Source organism: Trichophyton rubrum (assembly GCF_000151425.1).
Source record: "Trichophyton rubrum CBS 118892 genomic scaffold supercont2.1, whole genome shotgun sequence".
Taxonomy (NCBI): Eukaryota; Fungi; Ascomycota; class Eurotiomycetes; order Onygenales; family Arthrodermataceae; genus Trichophyton; species Trichophyton rubrum.
Window position 1 is genome coordinate 2,067,795 of NW_003456428.1, and position 23,659 is coordinate 2,091,453.

General features: G+C 49.5%; 10 protein-coding genes across 10 annotated transcripts; 4 read left to right on the forward strand and 6 right to left on the reverse strand.

Annotated features, from left to right (window-relative positions):
• Window positions 1–97: 97 nt before the first annotated feature.
• Window positions 98–2,107, reverse strand: TERG_00775 (uncharacterized protein; the record flags this gene model as incomplete). The annotated part of the gene is made up of 5 exons (XM_003238740.1): window positions 98–570; window positions 645–769; window positions 823–917; window positions 994–1,742; window positions 1,807–2,107. The coding sequence occupies 5 exons, from the start codon at window positions 2,105–2,107 to the stop codon at window positions 98–100; spliced, it is 1,743 nt and encodes a 580-aa protein (XP_003238788.1).
• An 834-nt stretch (window positions 2,108–2,941) lies between these two features.
• TERG_00776 (uncharacterized protein) lies at window positions 2,942–4,824 on the forward strand (the record flags this gene model as incomplete). The annotated part of the gene is made up of 2 exons (XM_003238741.2): window positions 2,942–3,669; window positions 3,741–4,824. Exons 1-2 carry the CDS (start codon window positions 3,239–3,241, stop codon window positions 4,822–4,824), a joined length of 1,515 nt encoding a protein of 504 aa, XP_003238789.1. The 5' UTR covers window positions 2,942–3,238.
• A 1,082-nt stretch (window positions 4,825–5,906) lies between these two features.
• Window positions 5,907–11,072, reverse strand: TERG_11628 (glutamine synthetase; the record flags this gene model as incomplete). The annotated part of the gene is made up of 6 exons (XM_003238742.2): window positions 5,907–5,924; window positions 5,991–6,412; window positions 6,472–6,976; window positions 7,220–7,312; window positions 7,382–7,411; window positions 8,643–11,072. The coding sequence occupies 6 exons, from the start codon at window positions 11,070–11,072 to the stop codon at window positions 5,907–5,909; spliced, it is 3,498 nt and encodes a 1,165-aa protein (XP_003238790.2).
• A 394-nt stretch (window positions 11,073–11,466) lies between these two features.
• TERG_11629 (uncharacterized protein) lies at window positions 11,467–11,793 on the forward strand (the record flags this gene model as incomplete). The annotated part of the gene is made up of 1 exon (XM_047750714.1): window positions 11,467–11,793. One exon carries the CDS (start codon window positions 11,467–11,469, stop codon window positions 11,791–11,793), a length of 327 nt encoding a protein of 108 aa, XP_047605233.1.
• Window positions 11,794–12,541: 748 nt separating this feature from the next.
• Window positions 12,542–13,382, forward strand: TERG_00780 (uncharacterized protein; the record flags this gene model as incomplete). The annotated part of the gene is made up of 5 exons (XM_003238745.2): window positions 12,542–12,601; window positions 12,669–13,018; window positions 13,079–13,155; window positions 13,221–13,251; window positions 13,307–13,382. The coding sequence occupies 5 exons, from the start codon at window positions 12,542–12,544 to the stop codon at window positions 13,380–13,382; spliced, it is 594 nt and encodes a 197-aa protein (XP_003238793.2).
• A 153-nt stretch (window positions 13,383–13,535) lies between these two features.
• Window positions 13,536–14,791, reverse strand: TERG_00781 (uncharacterized protein; the record flags this gene model as incomplete). Its single annotated transcript, XM_047747651.1, has 3 exons — window positions 13,536–14,146; window positions 14,218–14,722; window positions 14,783–14,791. The coding sequence occupies 3 exons, from the start codon at window positions 14,789–14,791 to the stop codon at window positions 13,536–13,538; spliced, it is 1,125 nt and encodes a 374-aa protein (XP_047603613.1).
• Window positions 14,792–15,331: 540 nt separating this feature from the next.
• On the forward strand, window positions 15,332–16,765 carry TERG_00782 (uncharacterized protein; the record flags this gene model as incomplete). The annotated part of the gene is made up of 1 exon (XM_003238747.1): window positions 15,332–16,765. One exon carries the CDS (start codon window positions 15,332–15,334, stop codon window positions 16,763–16,765), a length of 1,434 nt encoding a protein of 477 aa, XP_003238795.1.
• A 540-nt stretch (window positions 16,766–17,305) lies between these two features.
• On the reverse strand, window positions 17,306–18,717 carry TERG_00783 (guanine nucleotide-binding protein subunit beta-like protein; the record flags this gene model as incomplete). Its single annotated transcript, XM_003238748.1, has 4 exons — window positions 17,306–17,731; window positions 17,973–18,290; window positions 18,415–18,541; window positions 18,638–18,717. 4 exons carry the CDS (start codon window positions 18,715–18,717, stop codon window positions 17,306–17,308), a joined length of 951 nt encoding a protein of 316 aa, XP_003238796.1.
• Window positions 18,718–19,054: 337 nt separating this feature from the next.
• Window positions 19,055–19,892, reverse strand: TERG_00784 (succinate dehydrogenase assembly factor 2, mitochondrial; the record flags this gene model as incomplete). The annotated part of the gene is made up of 2 exons (XM_003238749.1): window positions 19,055–19,485; window positions 19,538–19,892. The coding sequence occupies 2 exons, from the start codon at window positions 19,890–19,892 to the stop codon at window positions 19,055–19,057; spliced, it is 786 nt and encodes a 261-aa protein (XP_003238797.1).
• Window positions 19,893–20,352: 460 nt separating this feature from the next.
• Window positions 20,353–21,273, reverse strand: TERG_00785 (endoplasmic reticulum vesicle protein 25; the record flags this gene model as incomplete). The annotated part of the gene is made up of 4 exons (XM_003238750.1): window positions 20,353–20,371; window positions 20,447–20,747; window positions 20,831–20,957; window positions 21,064–21,273. The coding sequence occupies 4 exons, from the start codon at window positions 21,271–21,273 to the stop codon at window positions 20,353–20,355; spliced, it is 657 nt and encodes a 218-aa protein (XP_003238798.1).
• Between the last annotated feature and the right edge of the window lie 2,386 nt (window positions 21,274–23,659).

Genomic DNA, 23,659 nt, shown 5'->3' on the forward strand with positions numbered 1-23,659 from the left:
CTTCCAATTCTCATGACAGATTGACACAGGGGGTATGTCTTAAGCCTGGGGTGTCTGTATGCAGAATATGCCATCGCCCGGGTATATCTCATCAAATTCAGTCCTGGGCAGCAGCCCAGTCCCATAATCCCGTTGACTCGGCATTTTTGTCATTCTTCAAATCCCAAACAAGCACTTCCTTTGGCAGATCCTCTACCTTGCAATCAGCAGACTGAGGGAAGAAAGTCTGTATAACTTTCTTTCGAATCACCTTGTCAGTCGTCGTCCGTGGAATGACATCGTCGTCTTTGAGAATGCGGAGAAGAGTTGGCAGCTTGTATTGCGCAACCTTCAGTTCTGTAAGATCTCGCCTTACTTTAAATAGCATGTTTGATGCAGGATTTCCATCCGGGCCTAAGATGTTGGCGTCTTCTTCTTTGAACGACGGCTTGAGACGGGCAATGACAGCTACCCGGTGCAAGATCTCCATGTCCGGAACAGCAACGACGTATGCTTCTGCCAGGTAAGGCAGCTCTGACAACTTATCTTCGAGCTCAAGGGTTCCCACTTTGAGCGTTCTCGAACGGACGACTGTTGGGGAGGTTAGTATGACCCTTCTTTGAAAGGAGGATATATTGACACGATAGGGACGAAGATGCACTCACAATCCTCGTTGACTCGGCCATCAATAACGTAGTTCCCGTCTTCCTCAATGTGCGCCAAATCACCCGTCTTGTAGAACCCGTTCTCGTCCACTGCCGCCTTTGTAGCAGCCTCATTATTAAGGTATCTACAAAGGAGTTAGTATAGCCCCAGTAAAACTAGCAAGGTCAATGAACTCACCCAAGGAACAGGTCACCGCTTTTCAACAGAATCTCTCCATGGTCACCTTCGGAAAGTTTGACTTCAACACCAGGCATTGGCTTGCCTATCACACGCTATCCATAATGATACGTTAGAATAAAGCGGAATCGAGAAGCATTGATGACCCGGGAGAAATAAGAGCGGACATACCTTCGTGACATCATAGCCTTCAGGGGTTGTGCTTGTCCCTCCACCACCCTCGGTTGTGCCATAAAGAATGGTAATGGGGATGCCGCCACGCATGTCTTTCCAGAATTGTCCGACAGAGGGCATGGGAACTGCACCACCACAACCGATATATTTGATTTTCTTCATTCCTTCACTGTATTCCTTTACCTTTTCGGGTTCGAGCACGGCCAGATGCTCTTTATAATACTGCATCAGACGAAGCAAGGTCAGATTGGTAGCGTAAGCCATCGTTATTTTCTGCTGACGGATAACCTCCCATATTTGCTCTGGGCTGGGGTCTGGATCAACAATGTATATGGCTAACCCGTTCGATATTGAAGCTACTGGAGGATATATTCCGAATCCCCAGTGGACAGCACGGTGGCACAGCGCGAGGTCTTCGTTCGAAGCACCGGCCACAGTACGGAGGTCGTACGCAGGCATTGTGCGAATAACTCCTTTGGGTGGGCCGGTGGTGCCAGATGTATGGAGGAGAATAAATGGTCGGCGTGGGGAAAAGACGATATTCTCGTTGATATGGTACTGGCGTTTTGTTGACGGAACTGGAACGTTGAGATCTACGCCAATAACTTTGATAGCCTGTCCAGTCTCGTTTTTGATGTGACTCTGGATTGCGACAGCTGCATCGCACTGACTCGCGCTGGCTATCAGGAGCACGGCTTTGTTCCTTTGGATGAGAAACGAGACCTCCTGTGGTGTAAGGCCAGTTGCTATATAAGGTAATCGTTAATATCCACACAGTATCCCAAAAAAACGACGAGAAATAACGCATACCCAGCGGTGACACCGCGGCTCCCACTGCCCATACGGCAAAGGTAGCTACGAAAATCTCATAACTTGCCGGTGCAAGAGTGCAGATATATACACCTTCATCACGGATGATCCCGTTGGAGTCGAGAAGATCTGGGATCTGCTCACGGACGGTGCGTCGCAGCTCGACAACGTCGTTCATGAAACGATCAAAGGTGGCAGTGATGTCATTGTTAGGGTCATGAACGATAACCCCATCATTCAAAGGGATAGACTTGATGAGCTGTTGGAAAACAGGGTGATTTGGGAAGCCTTCGGTTGCCATGTTGAAATGCTTCCTTATACTGCGCGAAGGGTAGCTAGTCAAATGTGCTTTCTAGGCCAAATATCTTCGATAAAGTCTCTCCATGTTGCACCGAACGAAGTGGGATGTCGTTCGTGCTTATCATGTCAATGTCCTGTGCACCTCGGACTGGCCAACTACCCGAGCTTTTTGCCTGGGCGGCAGCTGCGCAGACGTCATGCAAGGCTACGCATCACATTAACAAGGGTGAGCCAGAGCAAATATGCCGTTTAGCCCGTGGATTGGAGGCATGGCTCGAACTCGGTTGGGCCTTTCAGCTGGTCGCAAAAGGTCCATTTCTTTATTATCCCTGGTGCATGGACTAGCAAGACGCACTGATCGACAGTTTGTTGTTCTTGTGTTGCAGCCTGGCGTGCCTATCGTGTATAAAACGAGCACACCTCCTGCATAACTCGGGTATCGCGATGTCTAGACATTCAGCAGCATCCAGGGATGGCGCAGTCCAGGACATCTGATGTAGCGATGTCGTTGGCCGTGAGTCGTTAAAAGTGTTATTGCACAAAGCCAACGGTCTTAGTCAGCATAGATGTGGACGAGAAGGGCAAAAAGAACGACGCCTCAAACGCTCGAGATGGACGCAGCAACGACATCGCCAGCCAAAAGACATCTTATATTCTCTCGTTCGTCCGGATAACCCGCTGTTGGTCGGCATAAAAAGCACGCCAGGCAAGGGTTGCACGGCTGCGAGTCTGAGAACGCCCAACCCCGGTATTTTTTATCTGCAGCAGCGATTGGACATTGCCAGCCAACGGGCCTTCCGCTCCCCCGTCGACTAATCAATCGGGGCTCTGCCAGGTTGCTTCTGTCTTGCAGGCCGGCCAAGGAGCTAGAAATTCTGCAGAATCAGCCAGGGACTTGTCCAGAAGATCCCCCTTGCCAGTAAAGAGCCAGTAAGATCGTATTTCCCGCGCTGACATTCTAAAAAAAACCAATAACTTAGCCTTCGAGAAGTTTTCTTCACCTCGAGGCTGACGTATGAGTAGACCGTCCAACTGCCTCGAATGACTTGACTGGGAATTGGCTAGTTAGCGGGTCGAGAAACCCCCATCACTTTATCAGCTTCCCCATATTTTCTGTTGCAGTTGACGAACAATGGAGAACCACTGGCCCAAGGACGGGGATTCAGGGTCTAGCGGACCAAAAGAGCAGAGAGAACCTGAGTTCGCCGGATACAACGAGGCAGACGACGAGACATTGGACCGGATATACCGCAAATTAGATATACGTATCATACCGCCGCTATGGACGCTCTACTTCCTCTGTTCTGCCATCCGATCCAACGTCGGGTTGGCCCAGACGATGAACCTCAAGGAAAAACATGACCTGGGCCATGTGCTACATCTGACGCCCCGGCAAATCTCAACGAGTTTGGCACTGTTCTATGTGTGCTATATCATATTCGATCTACCTTCGAACCTGATTATGACCAGACTAAGTCCTCATGTCTGGATGAGCCGGATAGTCATCAGTGTTGGCGTGATAGGGGCGTTGATGGCAGCTGTCAAAGCCGCGTGGTCGTTATAGTTCGTATATGCCCTGCCCAATCCATGGATTCAACTGCTTTCTATATCTAATCAAATTATGGAAACTCTAGTCTCCTCCGTCTGCTGCTTGGAATCGTGATAGCCGGCATGTGGCCTGGCATGGCATACTATCTATCACTTTTCTACCCTCCCGCCCGCACCGGCCAGCGTATAGGCTTCTACTTCACAGCCGCCCAAGTATCCGCTGCAGTCGTTGGGCTAGTATCAGCTGGGTTCCAGAAAATGGACGGCCTGCAGGGCCTCGTGGGCTTCCAATGGATGTTCCTCATCTGGGGTCTGGTCGGTACTGTGATGGGAATAACCTTGCTATGGTGGCTACCAGACCGACCAGTACCACCAGGCGAATCCCGCCCGCCTCGCTCGGCCTGGCTTCGATGGATACCCAACACCACACCGGCCCTATCCGGCCGCGACGAAGAGCTACACTATGCCGATGTGCAGCGTGTTTACAAGAAGGTCCAATGGGACTGGTCGGATGTTCTTCGCATACTGTGCGACTGGCGCCTCTGGCCCGTGACGATAATGTACTTTGGCGTCGTGGGCGTTGGTATCGGAGTCCAGAGTTACGGCACGGTCATCATCCGGGCGGCCATCCCTTCGCTGACGGGCGTGCAGCTGTCGTTGCTCTTTGCACCGATCTGGGTGATGGACCTGATAGCCATACTGATCATGACTCCGATATCCGATGCGTTCCATCACCACAGACCGGCAATATTCATATTTTCGTGTCTGATATTGCTTACTGGCTTGCTGCTTACGACCTTCACGCACACCTGGACTGCATACGGCGGCCTGTTGATTGTAGGCTTTGGCCTGGGCCCGACGGTGCCTATCACCATGTCCCTAACCGCTGAGCTGTTTGGCGCAAGGTACGGTGACGTCGGCGTTGCTGCTTCAACGGCTATAGTGAGTGGACTGGGCAACCTGGGCAGCATTGTGAGTACATATGCGCTGTACACAGGCTGGGAAGGGGACGTGAAGAGGGGGTATAGGGGCAGCAACGGGGTGATGTGCGGGATTGTTGGCGGGAGTATTCTGGCCGCTGTGGTTGTGGGGATGATAGTCTGGGGCAAGCAGAAGGAGGAGCAGCGTGGATGGAGAGGCGTCTGGTGGGCGAAATGGCTGATCGGATGAAAAGCAGTTGATTTTTGTATGATAATTGGGAATATTGGATAAATGACGGTCATTTAGCAATTAATAGTTGAACGGTCTTCATTTTTGTAGAAGTATCCTATGTTCCCTCCATCGGCGTTCATAGTCCGCTCTCCCTACTCCTACCTGCAACCATCATCCACCGGCATCTTCCGAGCATCCAATCGGCCCTTGACTGCCTGAATGGCCATCGCTTCCCTGTAGTAAGTGTATAATCCCCTACTTGTCCGTCTCTCTCGGCTGGACGTTGCCGTTGCAGGCCAACAAGGGCGCAGCCAAGTAGACAGGCGAGCGATGAAACGTCCCAAGGATCGGAGATTAACCACGCACCAACAGCCTGGGTTGATACGAACGACGAAACAAGCTAACTACGCACGCTGAAACGCATGTGGGAGACAATTTGGGTTAAATGAGTGTGATTTCTCTAAGCTCGAAAGGGCGCTCTTGTCTGTCGTACAGCAGAGGTAAAAAAGGGATCGGGGCTATCTACCGCATAACGCAGGCAGGCAAGGCACGAAGATACGCAAGCAGACACACGATGGATAGAAGTCAAGGAAGCAATGGTGCGAAGAGAGCAAGTTGGAAGTCGTAACTCCGACGAAACAGCAGGCAAGCAGACATTGATAGCTGGTTTGCCAGGTTGATATGGATTATTGTAAGGATATATAAAAAGTAGAGCAGTAACGGTGATAATAGTTAAGTTTAGTCGGTCTTCGCCTTTTTTTTTTTCGTTTCGTTTTGTATAAGGATGGGGAAGAAAGAGTTAAACGGTAGAGCCGAACTGAACTTAACTGAACCTGACAGAACGCGATCCCACGGTTTCAGTGGGAGCAATATGCAGTGTTTGTGTGTGCAACTGACATATTGCAAGGAGTGATAAATGGATGCATGAAAACAGCAGAAGAGAGAAAACACAACAGGAGCTAGACATGAACAGGCTAGGAAAAGAAGAACAGTAAAAAGGGGGCATCGAAGCGTGGAAGATCTAATTAAAAGGCATTAGGTGTATTTTGAGTCGTGGAACGGAAAGGAAAGGAATGCATTTCGTAGGTATCTCGTTGAGTTTAATCACTTCCGCAGAGCTAGAAAGACTGTTAGTATAATGGACTATGATGATAGAGTGTAAGATAGAATATAAGGAGGCTTACAGTTTCAACAATGATACCAGTGATCTGGTAGGGATCCGCGTTACTGGCGGGTCTTCGGTCTTCGAAATAGCCCTTTCCGTCCTTTGCACACTGTCTGGGGATACGGATACTGCCACCACGGTCGGCGACACCCCAGCTGAACTTGTCGATGCTTCCGGTCTCGTGGCGGCCGGTGAGACGGTCCTCGTTACCCTCGCCGTAGACAGCGATGTGCTCTGGGTGACGGGCCTCGAGTTTCTTCATGGCGGCCTCGATGACCTTCATGCCACCCTCGGCACGCATGGCAGCCGTGGACACGTTGGAATGGAGGCCGGCGCCGTTCCAGTCACCGGGGATGGGCTTGGGAGCAAAGCTGATGACGACACCGAAGTCTTCGGCGACACGGTTGAGGAGGAAGCGGGACATCCAGAGCTGGTCACCAACTGTTCGATTATTAGTTGAGTTCAGACACAAACAATGTAAAAATAAAAAGGCGACTTACGGGTGATACCCTCGCAAGGGCCGACTTGGTACTCCCACTGAGAAGGCATGACCTCAGCGTTGATACCGGATATGCTGATGCCGGCGTATAGACAGGCCTTGTAGTGAGCATCGACGATGTCACGGCACTGGGCCTTGCCGGTACCGACACCGCAGTAGTAAGGGCCCTGGGCACCGGGGTAACCACCCTTGGGCCATCCGAAGGGCCAGCCATCAGCGTCGAGGAGTGTGTATTCTTGCTCTAGGCCGAACCAGAACTGTTCCTTCTCGTGGGTGCGCATGAGACGAGCAGCCTCGTGGCGGTAGTTGTACTTGTTGGGGGAGCCATCGGAGTCCCAGGTCTCGCAGAGGACGAGGATGTTGTCACCGCCACGGAAGGGGTCAGGGAAGATGGCGCAGGGACGGAGGTAGACGTCTGAGTCGTGGCCGGGAGCCTGTCCTGTCGAGGAGCCGTCAAAGTTCCACTCTGGGAGCTCGTCGGCCGAGGTGACTGGGCGACTGAGAGTCTACAGCAGTACGAGTCAGTATCAACTGTATATACTCAAGCAAACAACGAAACTCATCGCTCAAAGTCTGGCCGTGTAGATCACCGTTCACACCCCAGCCAGCAGTGAGCGTTGTCCGTATGGGGGGGGTTGACTGGGGGCTAATGCAGGAACCAGGCGAGTTCGAGCAAGGGTCGACACCACAGCAAAAAAAATATAGCAAAAAAGAAGCAAAAATGGAAAAAATAAAAAATAAAGACGAACCTTTGTTTTTGAGCGAACACCACCGTGAGCGTCTACCCAGACGTATTCAGCAAGGACCTTTCCACGCTGGTCGAGTCCCATGTATTTTTGGAGCTGGAGGCGTTGTTAGTTATGGTGACCGGGATGTGATTCGACGACAGGGGAGCAAGCGAGGGCACAAACATTAGCAGCATCAGATCGACGAGTATTCGCCTGTAGTATTATCGTTAGTATACTGTCCTTCTAATTGATGTTGTTGATGTTGTTGTTGATGTTGTTGTTGATGTTGTTGTTGCTGTGATGAACCCACCATGATGAGAGATAACAGCGAGATAAGTCCTGCTTGGACCGGTAGATAGAGGCGATAAGCAGAAGCGAGAGTCGGCTGGAGACAAGAGCAGCTGCAGCTAAGGCAAGCAAGCAAGCGACAGAACCGAGCAGGAGAAACAGCGAAGAAACAGCGAGATGGCAAGAGAAGGAGAATATAAGAATAAACAGAAGATAATAAAAGAGGAAGAAAGAGAAAAAGAGAAGAAGAAGAAGAAGCGAAAAGCGGGTTTTGCGTGCGCTTAAAAAGAAGGCAAAGTTTTCCTGCGCTTTTCCTGCTGCGGCCAGAGTGGATGACGTAAGGCAAGTCTCAGCCAGCTTAAGTAAGCAGTTACTTGTCGCCCAAAATAGAAAAAGGCCGGAAGAAGGCCGGAAGAAGACGGCGGGCGGACCCGCTTTTTTCTTCTTTTTGGTGGCGGTGCGAGATCGCCCGATAAGGCAGGGAGAGGCGGGGGAAGCGCCGAGATAAGACTAAGGGCGCGCGATAAGGAAATCCCTCATATGTAGACGAGCCGGCGGTTGAGATAAGAAGGGCAGGCGGTGAGACCTGAGACTGAGACTGAGGCTGCGGTGATCGGCTGTTTCGCTGTGGGCGGGCGTCTGAGGGACTGCAGGGGGTTTACAGGAGGATTTGCAGAACAGATGTACTGACGGAGTACTCACAGAGTGCTCGCTGCCATGGATGCAGTCTACATAGATGGAAGAGGTACCTACGGGGCATCCGTTGTGCTGCCGTGGTTACCGGCGATGCGTTGCTGCAGCTACTTGCGCTGCGCCTGGTGGCTGGCTGGCTGGCCAGATGGCTTGGGCGCCGGAGATAAGACGGCGGCGTCTGGTTGGTTGGGCAACAAGAGACAGAAAGAGCCAAAAAGAGGGCGATGAGTAATACGATGACATAAGACGCTGCCGAGGTACCGCCCGCATGAAGCTTAGGTAATATAACACTAACCCAGCAACGTACTTCCATACAGCAGTCAACTGCTACTATCTACCTACTTAGTTGGGATCTTCGGGAGGATAGGAATATGGAATCTTGGGACGGAACGGGGACTGTGTGGGACTAACAATGGGACTAGGACAAGGGCTAGGCTAGCTGCGATGCTGGCGGACGGCGTACATACTTGCAGGCGGACTCGACCAGCAACCCCAGATCCTCGCATGTCTCCAGGACACGACCCAGCAAGCCACACAGCTTCTTCTCTTCCTCGGCAGCTCGCGTGGGCGTGTCGGCGGGCCCAGAGGCAGAGTGCTCGATCTCGACGATCCCGCGGGTGCAGGGCACTTGCAGCCGGCCGTCGGCGAGCACCTCGACTGTGACGCTGGCTGTCCGGGAAAGGGAAGAGGAAGGAGAGGAAGAGGGAGAGGCTGCCAGGGGGAAGACGACCAGCAGGGTCGGTGGTGATGAGACAGGCGTCCGCAGGTTGATCGAGATGCGTTTCGTCTCGTAGCTCTTATCGGTAGATGAGAGCAGGCTGTTCAGCCGAGTCTCTGCTGCATCGACATTGTCCATTCGATGGCCCTCTTGCGTGTACCCTTCATCGTTCGACTCTTGATCTTCATCATCCTCGTTCTTACCCTTAGAATTATCACTCGTGCTCATCTGAAATACGCTGAGTAGCTTGCCGAGAAGAGCATACTGTCGAAGCAGAGGGATGACCTCCTCTATCTGTCGAGGATGCGAGAAGGGAAGCTCCCTCACCGTATAGCCAGGCACATGCTCCAGGGGATGGAAGCTGTACACATGCTTCTTCCTCGTCACCTCGTCTTCTGCCCCTTTTGTTTGGCCAAAGATAGGTACCGTCCTCACATGCTCTTCCTCCTCCCCTTCCCCCTTTCCGGTTCGCGATGGCCGCCGCTCAACAGGTACCACAAGCGCGTCATAGGCGGCTGGCGCCCTCGTCTCCTGCGGCATCGTTATCCCGACCAGGCGATACACCTCTGCTGCCACGACGATAGGTACATGTATCGCTGGCTCCAGGCGTGCCACGAAGCGCACATTCGGTGGGCTTGACGGCAGCAGAGGATCGGTCGAGACTAGCGTTGGGCCGGGCTCTAGCCAGTTCGTTCGAGTCTTGCCAACCTTGCCGTTCGTATCCTCGCCGCCATTATTGCCCTCGTTATCATTATTATCGTTGTTGTCATTGCTGGTGATATTGATATCGTTTTCGTTATTGTTTTCGTTGTTGTTCTCGTCCTGCGTCGGTAACACCGTAGGATCACCCACCCAGCCCTTAGATATGCGTAGTGACGGGTAGCCAGCCTCACACTCTATCACAGCATTGTACACCTGCCGTCTGCTGCATCCCTTAGACTGCTTCAGGGACGGGGACAGCTCAGCCTGCAGCACCTCTTCAAGCGACGTGCGTTGAGCATCCAGTAGCCGCCGTTGGTCAGCCCAGTAGTGTATCGCCAGGCCAACGTTCTTGCCCCGGTGCATGGTGGGACAGCCCACACTGCTCCTCCTACACAGCCGCTCCCAGAACCTGCTTTCGGGCCCAGACGAGGTTTTTTTCGTGTCTGTGTCTGTGTCTGTGTCTGTGTGTGTGTTCAGCTTCAGGTCCGGGTCCGTGCCCCTGCTCGTGCTGTCCCAAACCTTCTGCAGGCTCTCATGTACCCCTTCCACCGCCTCGAAGCAGTTGACCTCTCTGCACAACACATCCATTCTCGCCAGCCGCGTCAGGTTCGCGTGGAATGCATCGACTGGCTTCCACTCTCCTGCAGCTACTCGTTCCTCAGCATCACCATCGCCATCATCGCCAAATGTCAACACCCTCTTCAGCACCGCTGATGCAGCTTCCCTCTTCTCCCCTTCTGCCATATCATGCGTAGCATACCGGAGTGTCACATCCTTCACCACATCAGCTTCTGTCCCGTCTCGGCCAAACTCAATCTCCAAATCAACGCTGTTCCCCGCGATACTTAGATTATTATCTTGCCACATACACTCAAATCCTTCCAGCGTTCCAAGTCGTTCAACGGCCTCTCGACACACGCCGCGTCCTGCCACCCGTGACCGTAGCATAGATAGTACCTCAGACATGTTTCGTCGTTTCTCTGCTTCCGTATCTTTCGCTGTTGCGCCCGATAGTGAGTGCATGGGCAGGTCAAGCGGCATTCCCATTCCCATTCCCATCGCGTCAGACATGCTCAGCCCCATGCCTATGCCCATACTTGGTCCGCCTGTCATCGCGACTCCCCCCGGGCCGGGAGAAGGTGTTATGCCGGATAAACCTAGCGCTAGCAGTGCGGAAGGCGAGCTAAACCCTGCTGCATCATCAAGCATAGGCGTGTACTGGTGTGCCGGTGCCTGTGAATGCGATGAAGCAGGCGGCTGCTGCTGCTGCTGTCCCGGGTGAGATTGTTGCTGATGCTGGTGTTGTTGCTGTTGATGATGGTGTGAGGGGGTTCGTGTTGCTGATGGTGAAATATGCGATAGCGGGCGTCCCATAGGCACCGCCGAGGGAGCTGGATAGGGTGAGGAAGTGATCTGGGTTGGGGTAACGCCGGGATTGGCGTTGGCCGTGTTGTTTTTGGCAGGAGTCGCCATGGTTGATGGTATCAAAAAGCAACAACAGATACCGTAATTCCCAAGGTAAGATAGCGTGTAGATGGAGATTCTATTGACAGCGAATGCCCATGGGTATCATATCATGCATAGTCTCGTTCAAATAAGCCGCTCCCTCAGCCCTCCGCCTCCGCTGGTTGCCACAGCTCAAAGGAAGAGGGATCCCCTGTAGTAACAGCACTTTGGTATCCAGAATCGTAGTTCAAAATGTCCCATCACGCGTCGCTCCCTTCTCTCGTTTTAACGCAACTATCATCAGCTCCCGCATCCAGTTCGCATTCCCAGCTCTCAGGCTGTGGCTTTGCTTTGCCCTTCGTCATGAAAGTCAGACGTTGGACCCCAAAACGAGCCTACGGATTTAAGATTGGTCACGTGAATGGGCCCTGCGCAAGAAGTGGACAGCGAAGAGTTCTTTCTTGATAGCGACAGAGCTTTAGGAGTATCTGATGGCTATCTACACCACAGTCTCACGACGATAGCATCATTCTCGCTATTCCTCTTCTCTCTGCCTCTCCCACCTCTCTCTCGCTTTGCTCCATTCCACATCCGCCTCCCTCTTCTGTCCCATTTTCCACTCCTTTCGTCTCTCTTTCTCCATAGCTTTCTCCCTCTTTATCTCTGCTTCCCGCTCCTTGTGTCTCGCCTTCTCTCTCTTCTTTACCTCCCACTTTGCTCTCCCCCACGCAGGCATCTCGGCTTGTAACTGGTCTACTTTCGCCCTATGCGCCTTGATTTGTGCAGCCTCTTCCCGCGGGTTCCTAGTACTCATTAACTAATGATTATATGGGGGTGGGGTGACTTGCTAGTATACTTAAAAACACTCCTTAAAAAAAGCTACTTACCGTCCCTTTGGCCTAATATGGAGTTTCATATTGCTAATAGATTTAATATAAAGATAGTTATTATCCGAAGACTCTATATATATACTGTAAGTAAGAAAGATAGTTAATATATATTTTACTCTATTAAGTAGTAGTAGTAGTAGTTACATTCCCGCACCTTCAGGCAGTTTGACTGTGCCTATATTCTCTGCAGTAGAGTAGGGTGGAGGAGGACCCGTCTTATCCATATTGAAGGGCTTTAAAGCGCCGTTGTGAAATTCGAGCGCAGCTACTTGAGATAAAAAGTTTTGAGGCGTCTTCTGAAGAAGAATAATAAGAGAAGACGACTAAGACAGATTAAGAAGCAGAAAGAAAATGAATATATGAGAGTTGTGCCTAGTGATATATATATATATGCGTGCGTGTGCGTGGCAAGCCATAGCATCATCGTCGACTCGTAGTCAACCATGATTAACTGCATCGCCCTTTGAGTTGAGGTTTTGCCCCAGCCACTTAACTAACACATCTCCTTGTCTTCCACCAAGAGGGATATAAATGATGGGCCTAGCTATCAGAATAACAACCCAAGCAAGTCCAATGGCTTCTCTCATGGGAGCTTTTCGCCCTATCATGGCTTCGAGCAGGCCTTTGTCTAGGCAGCTATCGACACTGTCGAATAATCCTCACATCGTATAGCCAGCACACCCCGTCCCATATCCGTCCGAAGCCATCTACATAAACTAATGCCAACATATAGTACGGTTTCCCGAATGCAACAGGCACGAGCCATACGCTATCACTCCTACCGACCTCTCCTCCAACTCCAGACGTCGCAATCGGGTCAACAACTACTTCTGCCCTCCCTCCAACACCAACCACATTCTCCCCAAACCCGCGCTTCATATCAATCCTAGACTCCGTGCTAGCAGACCATGCGTACCAGGACCCAGACACCGTGTCCGCAGCACAAGTAATGGCATCAGCTGCCGGTGCGAATCTCTTCTCACGCCTGCATGGACGGGCAGAAGGGGCAGGGTCAGCTGGTCGAGGTGGATTTATACATATAGCTGATTCGAGAGAGCCGCCGGAATACGGCAGGATACCTTCGTATGTTTGACCCATTGGGTTTACGGTTGTGTTAGTGGGAAAACTAACATATAACTACAGGCCAGAAGATATATTTGGCTCTATTGAGGTTGATGGACAGGGTAACATTGAAGGCAAAGGAAACTATCAAAGCAGCGGTATGATACATTCTTTTTTCATTCATGAATAAATGCATTGCTTTACTAACCACATCTCTATCCAGGAACATATCGTATTGTGACGAGGAGTGGAATGTAAGTGTTCCTCATGTTCGCTGTGGATTTGTCTCACATTGCTAACGACATACAGCCTTGGACTAAGTCCATTTCTTAGAGAAAAGTTGGTTGAGAGACTAAAGGCCGAGGAGCAGAAGATACGGCAGTAAAGGTGTCAATATCCAATGAAGTGATATTAACGTTATTCACGACGAAGTGTAAGATAAGTATACTTGTATAATAGACATTGCATGTTGGACAGCGACCCCAGTCAAAAAGAGGGATAAATATCGTACATAGATCAAACATAAATCGCAACTAAATCACTTCTTGAAGAAATTGGTAATTCGCTGGTTTCCACCACTTGGTTTAGCACTGGATTTCGGTTTCGTGTTATTGCTTGTTGCACTTCGCATCTTCCTCGTAGGGCTGCTTCCTTTAAGGGGTTCCATCTTCTCTTGGGCAAATTCTTTTTGTGGGCTTTCAATCTTCACCCTCTTGTTGCTGTCTGCAGAAGTTTTCTCCGGTTTATCATCTGGAGTGTGTTCTCTCTTTAGGCTGCTGGAACCTCCCTCAGTTTTTTCGAGTTTTGTTTCCGGCACTTCTGCTTTCCCCTTCTTTTCCCCCTTTCCTTGGAAAAAATTGGCGATGTTTGACTTATTTTCCTTGCTATCAAGCGGTACGATGAAGCTTGGGGAGTTATTGCCGACTTTCCCTGCGTCTTTACTAACAGGGTATGTCTCCAGTTCACCTTCATAGGGCTTCAAGAGTGATTGAAGCTCCTTGGTCCATGTAGTAGTATGCGGGTCTAGCCAAGCTGCCATTGCCTTGCTACCCGGATCAAGAATGACCGGCATACGGTCGTGGAGGAATTTCAGTTGTGAGTTGGACGAAGTGGTGATAACCGTGTAGGTATACAACTTCTCATCCGAGTCTATTACGGGTCAGTCACGCACCCAAAATATATTATCCAATGCCAATCCTACTTGCCTTCGTACTTGACACAATCCCACAAGCCAGCGAAACACATCAGATCGCCATCCTTTCGACGGGTATAATACGGTAGCCTGGTTTTACCTCCAGGGCCAGTTTTAAGCCATTCGTAAAAGCCTTGGCATATAACTATGCAACGCTTTTTCCTCTTCATCGAAGTCCACATGCCTCGGTCTTCTATTAACGAGTCATCCCGACAGTTGATAGTCTTCATCAGTGAGCCGTAGTCTGGAGAACGTTTGGTCCAAAAGGGTATAAGCCCCCATTTCATGGCTTGAATCTTATACTTGACACCTTTCTCTTCTCCCTCGGCTTGCTCAGCATCCTGCTGCTCTTCGGGAGCTTCTCCCTCAGCGGCTTCATGACTCACGCCACCGTGGTCAGGGGTGTCCGCTCTGAGGACAGCACCGTAGTTTCCAGGTGCAAAATTATATGTCTCCCTCACTTCATCGTCATTTGCTATCTCATCAATCTGCTGTCCTCTCTCTTGTAGCTGATGTCGAATGAACGCTAGGCGCTGTCCCAAAATATATCAGACTAGTGGTCTCCTTGTATTAGAGCATAGGATCATGCATACAATTCCCATAGCATAACGCCCACACATTTTACCGCAGTAGCCAATTCTTTGGTGTATACAACTTGGTCATAAACCTTGCATATGTTAGAAAGAGCTGGATATCAACGACTGGTATATATCCAAGGATAACTTGCTGCCTTCGAGGTTGTAATTAACTTACTGAATGTATTTAGTCTAGACCTTGGCTAGTTTGACATGGTACACGTGACCGTCTAACGCACTACAGCTACCCATACCGATTATGTTAAATATTAGTACCTCGTCTTATATAGAGCGCCGAAAATGGCTATCAATACACACTGTGTGTTAGGCATCTTTATCTTAAGGGGAAGGAAAGTAATCAATCTATGGCTGTCAGAATTCATGGTTGAGTCCGATTAAAAAACCACGCTAAAAATGTCTAAGCAACCTTAAATTTACCATTCTATCGCAACCACCGGCCGGGAGACAAGTCATTATTATCTCGATTGTGATATAACTAGGCATCAGTGACCAGGCTTGCAGTTACTTGCTTCAGTCCTAACACATTATTAGATATGATCTAGAAAGATGCTGCTGAAACTAGGATGGCGCGTCAGCGCTCTCTCGCAACCAATATACAGTCCGATTTTCTCGCAATCGATGACCAGAACAATTTCTTCATACAGAACGGCCCATCGACCAAGAATACAACTCCTCTCTCGCAACCCATCGATCTCCCAATTCCGATCCTACACATACTACCAGCGCTTCAGGGACAATTTCCGGGTTGCCGCACGAAATGTCCATCGAAAACACCCTATCGGATTTCCTCTTACACTCCTTTTCGCCGTGGGAAACACCGCACTCCTAGTGTACATTGTCTACGACTTTATGACTCGAGTGAACCCGGAATTCACAAAGTTCCCGAAGGAAATAGCTACGCCTCTTCGAAAGGCAGTGTATTATACCGAAATGGACCTCAACCCACCGTCAGCATTGGCTTATTATAAACAGGCATTAGCCGCTGGATATCATTTGGGGCTACATCCATTTTCAGATGAAATGCTGGGCATACGATTGGCGGTAGCTGCTATGCTGGAGAAGGCAAAATTGTATGACGCAGCGATTGAAGTTCTCACGACAATTAAGCACGATTGCGAGATTTGGATAGAAAATGGAAGGAGACGAAAACTGATAATGGATCGGGAAAATCAGAGTGGGAAAAACACCCGACCTGACCCCTCTGATTTGGATGCTGTAGCTGAGTACGAAGCTGGTCTGAAGAAGGAGCAGGAAGAGGAGGAACTGCGCGACAAGGTGGTGAAGAAGATACCAGGCATTAGCCTAAAACTAGCCGATATATACTCCGAACAATACCCTGATGATACCGCGAAGGCAGAGAAATTCCTTACCTCTGCTTTCGAAACTAGCAGAGCAGAGCTTCAGCGAAGAAGGGACCTGAAGCTGCCTATTACAACGGACGAGGAAAATCCAGCATACCTTACTCTTTCCGAAGTGGGCAATGCATGTAGTGAGTTGGCTGACCACTATGTAAATAAAGGCAGAAGCGACCTAGCAACCATTCTGTACATGCAAGCAATATCCTTATTCAAGGAGGATGAAGGAGATGGACGACACAAATGCATCCAGGCCGTTCTCCTAAATAATATTGCTAGTCAGATGGCGGAACAAGCTGGAAAGGTACCTTTGGGCGCCGCGTTGCCTTCTTCTGCGTCTCCGAATCCTGTTTCACGCAACCAGCTGCTATCTGCAGCAGGAGAATGGGCCAAAAAAGCATTGGACGTTGCTAGCAATGTTGAAGAATCATATAAGAATGAGCAATGTGACCAAGCCTGTGTTGTTGCTCTGTTCAACTTGGGAGAGATAGCTGAGATGCAAGAAAATTCTCACCAGGCAGAGGACTTCTATCGAAAAGCCAAAGCAGCGGCTGTGAAAGTCCAATTTGCGGAAGGAATTGAACAGGCGGAAGATGCACTGAAGAGGCTGCGACGCAAGAAGTGAGATAAAGTAACTTCCATGTATAATACCTCTCAAACGAGCAAGATAGCTACGAACATAGAAACCCCATGTACAACATTTTGACAAAATTTAGGTTCCACATTGAGAATAATTGCATTCAACTACGGTGAACGAGAAAGGTATAATCATGATGCAGAATCTCCATTAAAGTCGTGAAAGACGTACATAGCATAACCTTTCTAGCCAATACGATAGGTCACTCGCCAACTTGAATGTCCATGAAGAAGATGCCATCGGCTTTGAAGATAAGATAGCAGTGGGCAGGTTATGCTTTTTGAACTTTTTTTTTTTTGCTTCCATTTAGATAGATCCGTTGTAAATAACTCCAGGGAACTATCAAAACACCACAGCTCATGTTGTCCACGGGTGTAGCCCTTTTTTGCCCTTCCTTTTTGATCAGGTGTGCGCATTGCTTCATCCGAATGATCCCCAACCAGTCATATTGTTTCATTGGACATTATCTAGTAAACAACTCACTCCGGTATTAAAGATGTGACAAAAGGGGAATAAAAAGTGGTACTTTTATACCCTTGACATGACACCCCAGGCGCGAATCTTGTTATCAGTGTATCCAGAGAACAAAGTCTGGCCATCAGCGCTCCAAGCCAAGCTTATGCACTCAGGGTCACGGCTCTTCTTGCCCTTGTCCTCGAATTCAGGCTTGAGCTCATCAATCTTGCTCTTCTTCTCCAAGTCGAAGATGCTAATGCTGCTGGCGGTGGCAGCGCAGAGCCAGTAGCGGTTAGGAGAGAAGACGAGAGCGTGGATTTCATCACCAGCGTTGAGAGAGTAGAGGTGTTTCGATTCGTTCAGATCCCAGAGCATGACAACGCCGTCCTTGCCACCAGAGGCGCAAAGAGAGCCATCAGGGGAGATAGTGACAGTGTTGATGTAGCCACTGTGGCCAATGTGGTCAGTCTGGATGCGGCAGGTGGAGAGTTCCCAGACCTATTGTACCTCGATTGTTAGCAAATGCGTCCAAAGAAGTGCAACAATACTCCAAGAAAAAGTTTTCTGTGCGCAGTATATGATAATCAAGGAGGGTAATTTCCATCAGGGCAAAGGTGAATAATGGTCTCATGGCCCGTAAAGGAGCTCTGAAGTAGCAAATACGTAATTGCAAAACATCATTTGGAAAACAAGGCGACATAGAAAACGAGGAGGTTGCTGGTAGTCAGGTGATTCGTACCTTGACGAGCTTGTCCCAACCAGCAGAGACGATGACGGGGTTCTGGGGGTTAGGGCTGAAGCGGACGCAGGAGACCCATTCGGTGTGGCCCTTGTCGGTGATGGTGAACTTGCAGTCACCAAGGGTGTTCCACAGCTTGATGGTTCTGTCACGGGAACCAGAGACAATCTGGCGGTTGTCAGCGGAGAAGGACACGGACAGAACGTCGTTGTTGTGGCCGACGAAAGTGCGGGTGGTGTTTCCGGTAGCCAATTCCCACAGACGGAGGGTCTTATCCCAGGAGCTGGAGAGAGCATAGGCACCATCGGAGGAGATGACCTATTATTCAATAATTAGCCATGCAAAAAGGAAATCCCCATGGCTTATGCCCCTCTTCGATGTTTTTTTCCATATCTCGCTATCCTGCGCAAACTTATCAAGTGTACCCGGGGGAATATCATACACAGTCAGAAACGATGTGAGAGTGGCCGTGGAGGGATCGCTTTGGGTATCCGTATGCGGTGTCATCGCGGGTCAAGTTCCAGACGATCAGGGTCTTGTCGCGGGAGGCGGACAAGAGCATGTTTGGGCTAAACCGGCCTGTCAGCATCATCCTCCATCCGCCTGAAGCTCATCGTCTTTGCTTCTCTTCTCAATCACAGAAATCATCATGGAATTGTCCTTACTTCTCCAAAGTCGTGGCCAAGCTGGTAACCCAGCCATTGTGGCCCTGGAGGGTTCCACGGAGGACTAGCTGCTCAGCCATGATGTGCAGACTCGAGCTCGACTGCGTGATGCTCTCGTAAATCCTCGAGGGGTGGTGGTCGACGGAGAGGAATGAAGGTCGAGCAGTGAAGTTGTTGTCTCTCTTCGATCTTTTTTTCACACAAATCGCAGAAAGGAGTTAGGCGTGTTCCGCATCCAGGCAAACCCTAAACGCCAGTGTGCGCGCTAAACCCTAATCGGCATTAAGCGAGTGCCTTTTCAACGTCTCGCATACAACTATATAGATGTAGCATAGATGATGATGATGATGATGATTCTATGGTAGATACAGATGAGATGGCTTGGTGATACATAATGTACAGGCACGTAAGTATACGCTACGACTTGAAGGGCTCGATGTTGGGCATGCGTCCCAGGCCACCGCCGCTTCCATTGCTGCTGCCATCTCCAGCCTTCTTGCTCTGGACGTGCTGTCGTAGCAGAGCGAGAATCTCCGAGTCAGCCCAGCGCTGAGGGACGGGCCGGTATGCTGGCTTGAAAGCTCCCACGGTCTGCGCCCACTCTCCGCTCTTCGCTGCGCCGCTCTTCCACGTATCCGTCAGCTCGTCCTTGGCCTTCAACACGCTCTCAGCTGCCTCGGACTCAGACGGTGGTTCCTGAGTCGCCCAGTAGTAGATGTCCCAGTCGTTTTCATCCAGGAACCGGTCGTATTCATCTAGTTGACTTCCCGTCATCTTTGCCAGATATGTAGATGCGAACGTTGACAAAAGCAGGTCCGACTCTAAAGTTCCTCGTTTGCGGCTCTGGTCTATCTTCCAGTTAGTCCTTGAGGTGAAAGATGTAGCCAATACAGCACTCACATAGCAACCTGGCTCTCTTTGTGCTGTTATCCTCCCCCTTTCTCTTCAATGGCTCGACTTTGAATGTAACGCCTTCCATCTCTCCCACCTGAAGTTCACCCTTTGTTTGCCCGCAAGCTAGCTGCTCTTCCGCCTGACTACCCTTGCTTCTTGCGCTTCCATTGCTACCCAGCTGGGAAGAATAACTCAGCCATCGGAATCCCGGGGACGAGGTAGGGTATATGCTGGCATTGTGTTGATATGAGATGGATGCGCCGGATGCCGGTGACGACCTAAATGAGAGGACTGGAGAGCGGCATCTGCACGAGGCCAGACCTCGCCTTAGCGATTGAGATATACTATGCGCCGTAGACATTGGAGTAAAAGAGAGACCGAAGTGATATGCTTCTGCGTCGAGATCCAGCAGCTAACAGTTGCTGGCTCTGTTGATGAAGATTTGACATCATCCGAGCTCTGTTTGCACTGTTTGCATCACCTGGACATTATAAATTCACAACTACAACTACTCATTTGGGAGCCTATCTAAAAGTTGATTTTTAATAACTGAATAAGTTAGAATTATTCTTTTTACGTTCATCCATGTATAAACCCTGTAGCTTTTCGCAGATGCTAATTGAATAGTGATCATAGTTACAATTCGTATTCCCTCATAATGAGACGTGATAGATATCGAAAAAGAGGAAGTATAAATAAATGAAGCCGAGCAAGCAGAAAGGCCGCCCAAAAGTACCTGAGCAGACATAGAAACGGATCAGAGCCTTTGGTAGGAAAGGGCAGTTTCATCATTCGCCAAAAGAAATCTCTTTATGGACGCTTTAGATAAGATGCTTCGATCTAATCGTAGAAAGAAATCATTTAGCAAGCAGAACCAGATGAGGGGGCCAATACTACAGTTAAAGGAAAACTTACCGGAAGTAGGCTCTCAAGTAGACAACCTGCCAGACACCAAGACCAATCAGCATGCCCATGGTGCCGAAAGCAAACCACTTAACTCGCTCATTGGTACTTTCGTTGGTATCTCGGAGCTTCTGCTCTCGTGCGCGCATAAAGTCCATCTCCGCAACGATTTCGGTGATCATGGCCTCCAAACGGCGAAGGTCAGCCTCAACTGGCTTGAGCTTCTCCTGGACCTTGATAGCATCCCAGTCACGAGCATCAGCACCGATTTCAATGCTCAGCTCAACCTGACGAGAAGGATTGGGGCCAGGATCTATAATCGGAGAGAAAAAAAAGTTTAGCTAAAATTCCACTGTTTGTAATGCCAATGGAGAAATCCGTCAGGGTAAGTCTTACGTCTCCCGGAAAGGACGTTAGAGAAGCAAACGTCAAAGGAAGAGTCGGCGCTGGCAGTAAACATCTGTCTGATCTCGCCGGCAATATCTTTTGGTTTGGCGTAATCGTCGCCTAGAGAACTCTTGATCTATTCCATACAACACAAATCCAATTAGCATGCATTCTATTATATCGTGCAAGCCACAATTGCAGTCTGCTTGTCTTAAAAAAGATGAGAAAAGTCCACCACATACGTGCATGTTGACAACCTGGCCATCTCCCTTCGAGCCGCTCACGGTGGCAGTGACAACAACAAGCTGGTCACGCGCAACAAAATTCCTTATGCATCTTTCGTGCTTTCCTGAGTGTGTATTTGGGATGAGATCGAATCGTACGGCGGAGGTAAGAGGTACAAGGAGGGTGAAGAGGAGGAAAAGAAGTTCGAGAGGAGACCGCAGTCCCATGGCTGAGCCCCGTCGCATACTGGTCTCTGCCGTGGATAAGATGGAGAAAGAGAGAGAGCGAGGAGGTCGAGGGAGGAGGATCACCACCAAGGGAGCTTGTGGAGAGAAGGGCGGTTGATCTGGATGCGCCTGGTCGTCTGCACTGCTATCTCGATGTCCAATTTAGGGTTACGTATATATTTGTCCCTGGCGCTGGCGGTTCCAATGCAGGCCAAGGAAAATAGAAACTCCGGCAAGCTACATCGATGAGACCTCCAGGAGTCCTGGCCAGCCCCTGAGCTCGACATTCAATACTACCAACTATTTACTGATGCAATTATCTGGCTGCTCAGCTGTTCATGTGTATACCGGTGGTGCTGCTGTGGTGTGAATTTGGCTCACAGCCAGATACAGCGAGCCAACTCTTCCTCTCCGAGGCCAACTGCTGCCGTGGCTACGATGATACGCAGATACTCAGAAGGCTGATACCTTTCCTAGATATTATTTTTTGCTCCGAAGCTGGGGGGATGTCTAGCTGGTATCACTTATATGCTAGATATCAAAGAACGTCTAGTATACCCACCTCAAATACTACGCCGGAGTCCCATCTATTTATAAACATAAACATCGATTAATCACTGTACATCTCAAACAAGACAGACTGAGATTGGATATACCACAAAGGGGTGGAGTTTGTTCTAAAAACACATCTCCACTGATGAGAACAGCGGTATACATGTTGGAGATAGGTCACATTCAATTTGAACTGCAATGTCAACTATCGATTCAAAAGTTGTGGATATCATCATATCTTCAATTTCTACTACAGAACGGCCTCCACTAGTCTCCATATCGAAAGACGTCCACGGATATCCCTAGCTTTATAGGTCCAAACGGACACCATTTAAACTGCGTCTCAAGTCCCATTCGTCTCTGAAAACGTTGGTATCGAGACCCCCATCTACAGTTTCGGGCCTGGTGGCAACAACAGGACCATTGACAATGATACTTCTACAAGATATTCATTCAAAAAAATATGAAAACGGAGAATTTATCTTCTTGTGTGGTTTAAACCCTTGCCATGTGTTGGCAAACAGTGAGATATTGTGTCTGCGGAGATATTTAACTAGACATCACCAACTTGTATCATAACATCAACCGATATGACTCGTCCGTGAACAAACTCAGATCAGATGTACCTGTACATCTTTGAATCAACACCACCTGTCCTTGTTCTGCATACCTGCATAAGGTCAATGCTATTGCATGTATCAGCTCTCGCTCGAGAAGAGGCAAAGAACACATCACAACCCACAACAGCAATGCAAAACGCAAAATGATATCCCATCGACAAGGCTCCACGTCCATCACACGCAACCGTTCGAAATCCAGGGTCAAAAATCAATTGGCGTTCCGGGCATCGGAAACCGGCCTCCAACGGGCCCATAACCCTCCCGAACTATCGACCGGGGAGGTCATACACGTATTTGGACGATCTGGCGGGGGAACAGAGGTTCCGTTCGTCTGTTGAAACTATATCTGGGGAAGATGTGCGGGTGTTCACAGGGTGAAACGCATGCAAGTCAAAATGATCTGCTGCCGGCTAGCGTGGACAGGGGTGATGCAAAACAAGACTGCAGAACTGCAACCGCAAGCATGTTTGAGAGTTGATCTTGTGACGTGAAAACGCTTTGCTTTGACGGGTATACGTGGGTATTTTTGATCTATGTTGTCATCGATATCGACGTGGCATGTGGCATGGCATGACACAGCGGAGTGTAGAGAGTCAAAAAATTGGTCATGGAGACGTAAAGGGTAAGATAGCGTGGAAGAAAAAGAGTATTTTCATGACTTGCATCTCACCGTAATGGCTATGAAGTGGGGAAAAGTATTATATGACAAAAATAAGACCCAAAGGGAAGTTAAGAAACAGGACGGAAAGGTGGTATATAGAAGGAGGAAGAAAGGGGTACAACACATTCTGTATGCGTTCAGCGAGCGTAGCGTAGACAGACCAAGGAAAACGGGGAGAAGAAGGCGGAAATAAGGGAAATAGGAGAAAAGCTGGAGCAGAATCTGTGTATATACGTGGAAAGGTCTTTTTCGCCAAAAAAAAGAACGAGCGAGGAACCAAGGCTGGATCTTGTCTTGATCTGAATGGGAAAGGAAAAGGAAATATATATACTGCCACCCTTGTACCAGGAAAGATGAAGATGAAAAAAAGAGGGAGATGAAAAAGCAGATATAACGAGGCGGGAGGAAGGAAAAGGTATAATGTCACAAGGGCCGAAAGTCATATTCATTAATTAAAAAATATGGTAGAACATTTCGGAAAGGGTGTTTTTCCCAGAGAAAAAAGAGGGCAAGGGGCGATGATTCGTGACGAGGAGAATAGGAAGGGGGGGGG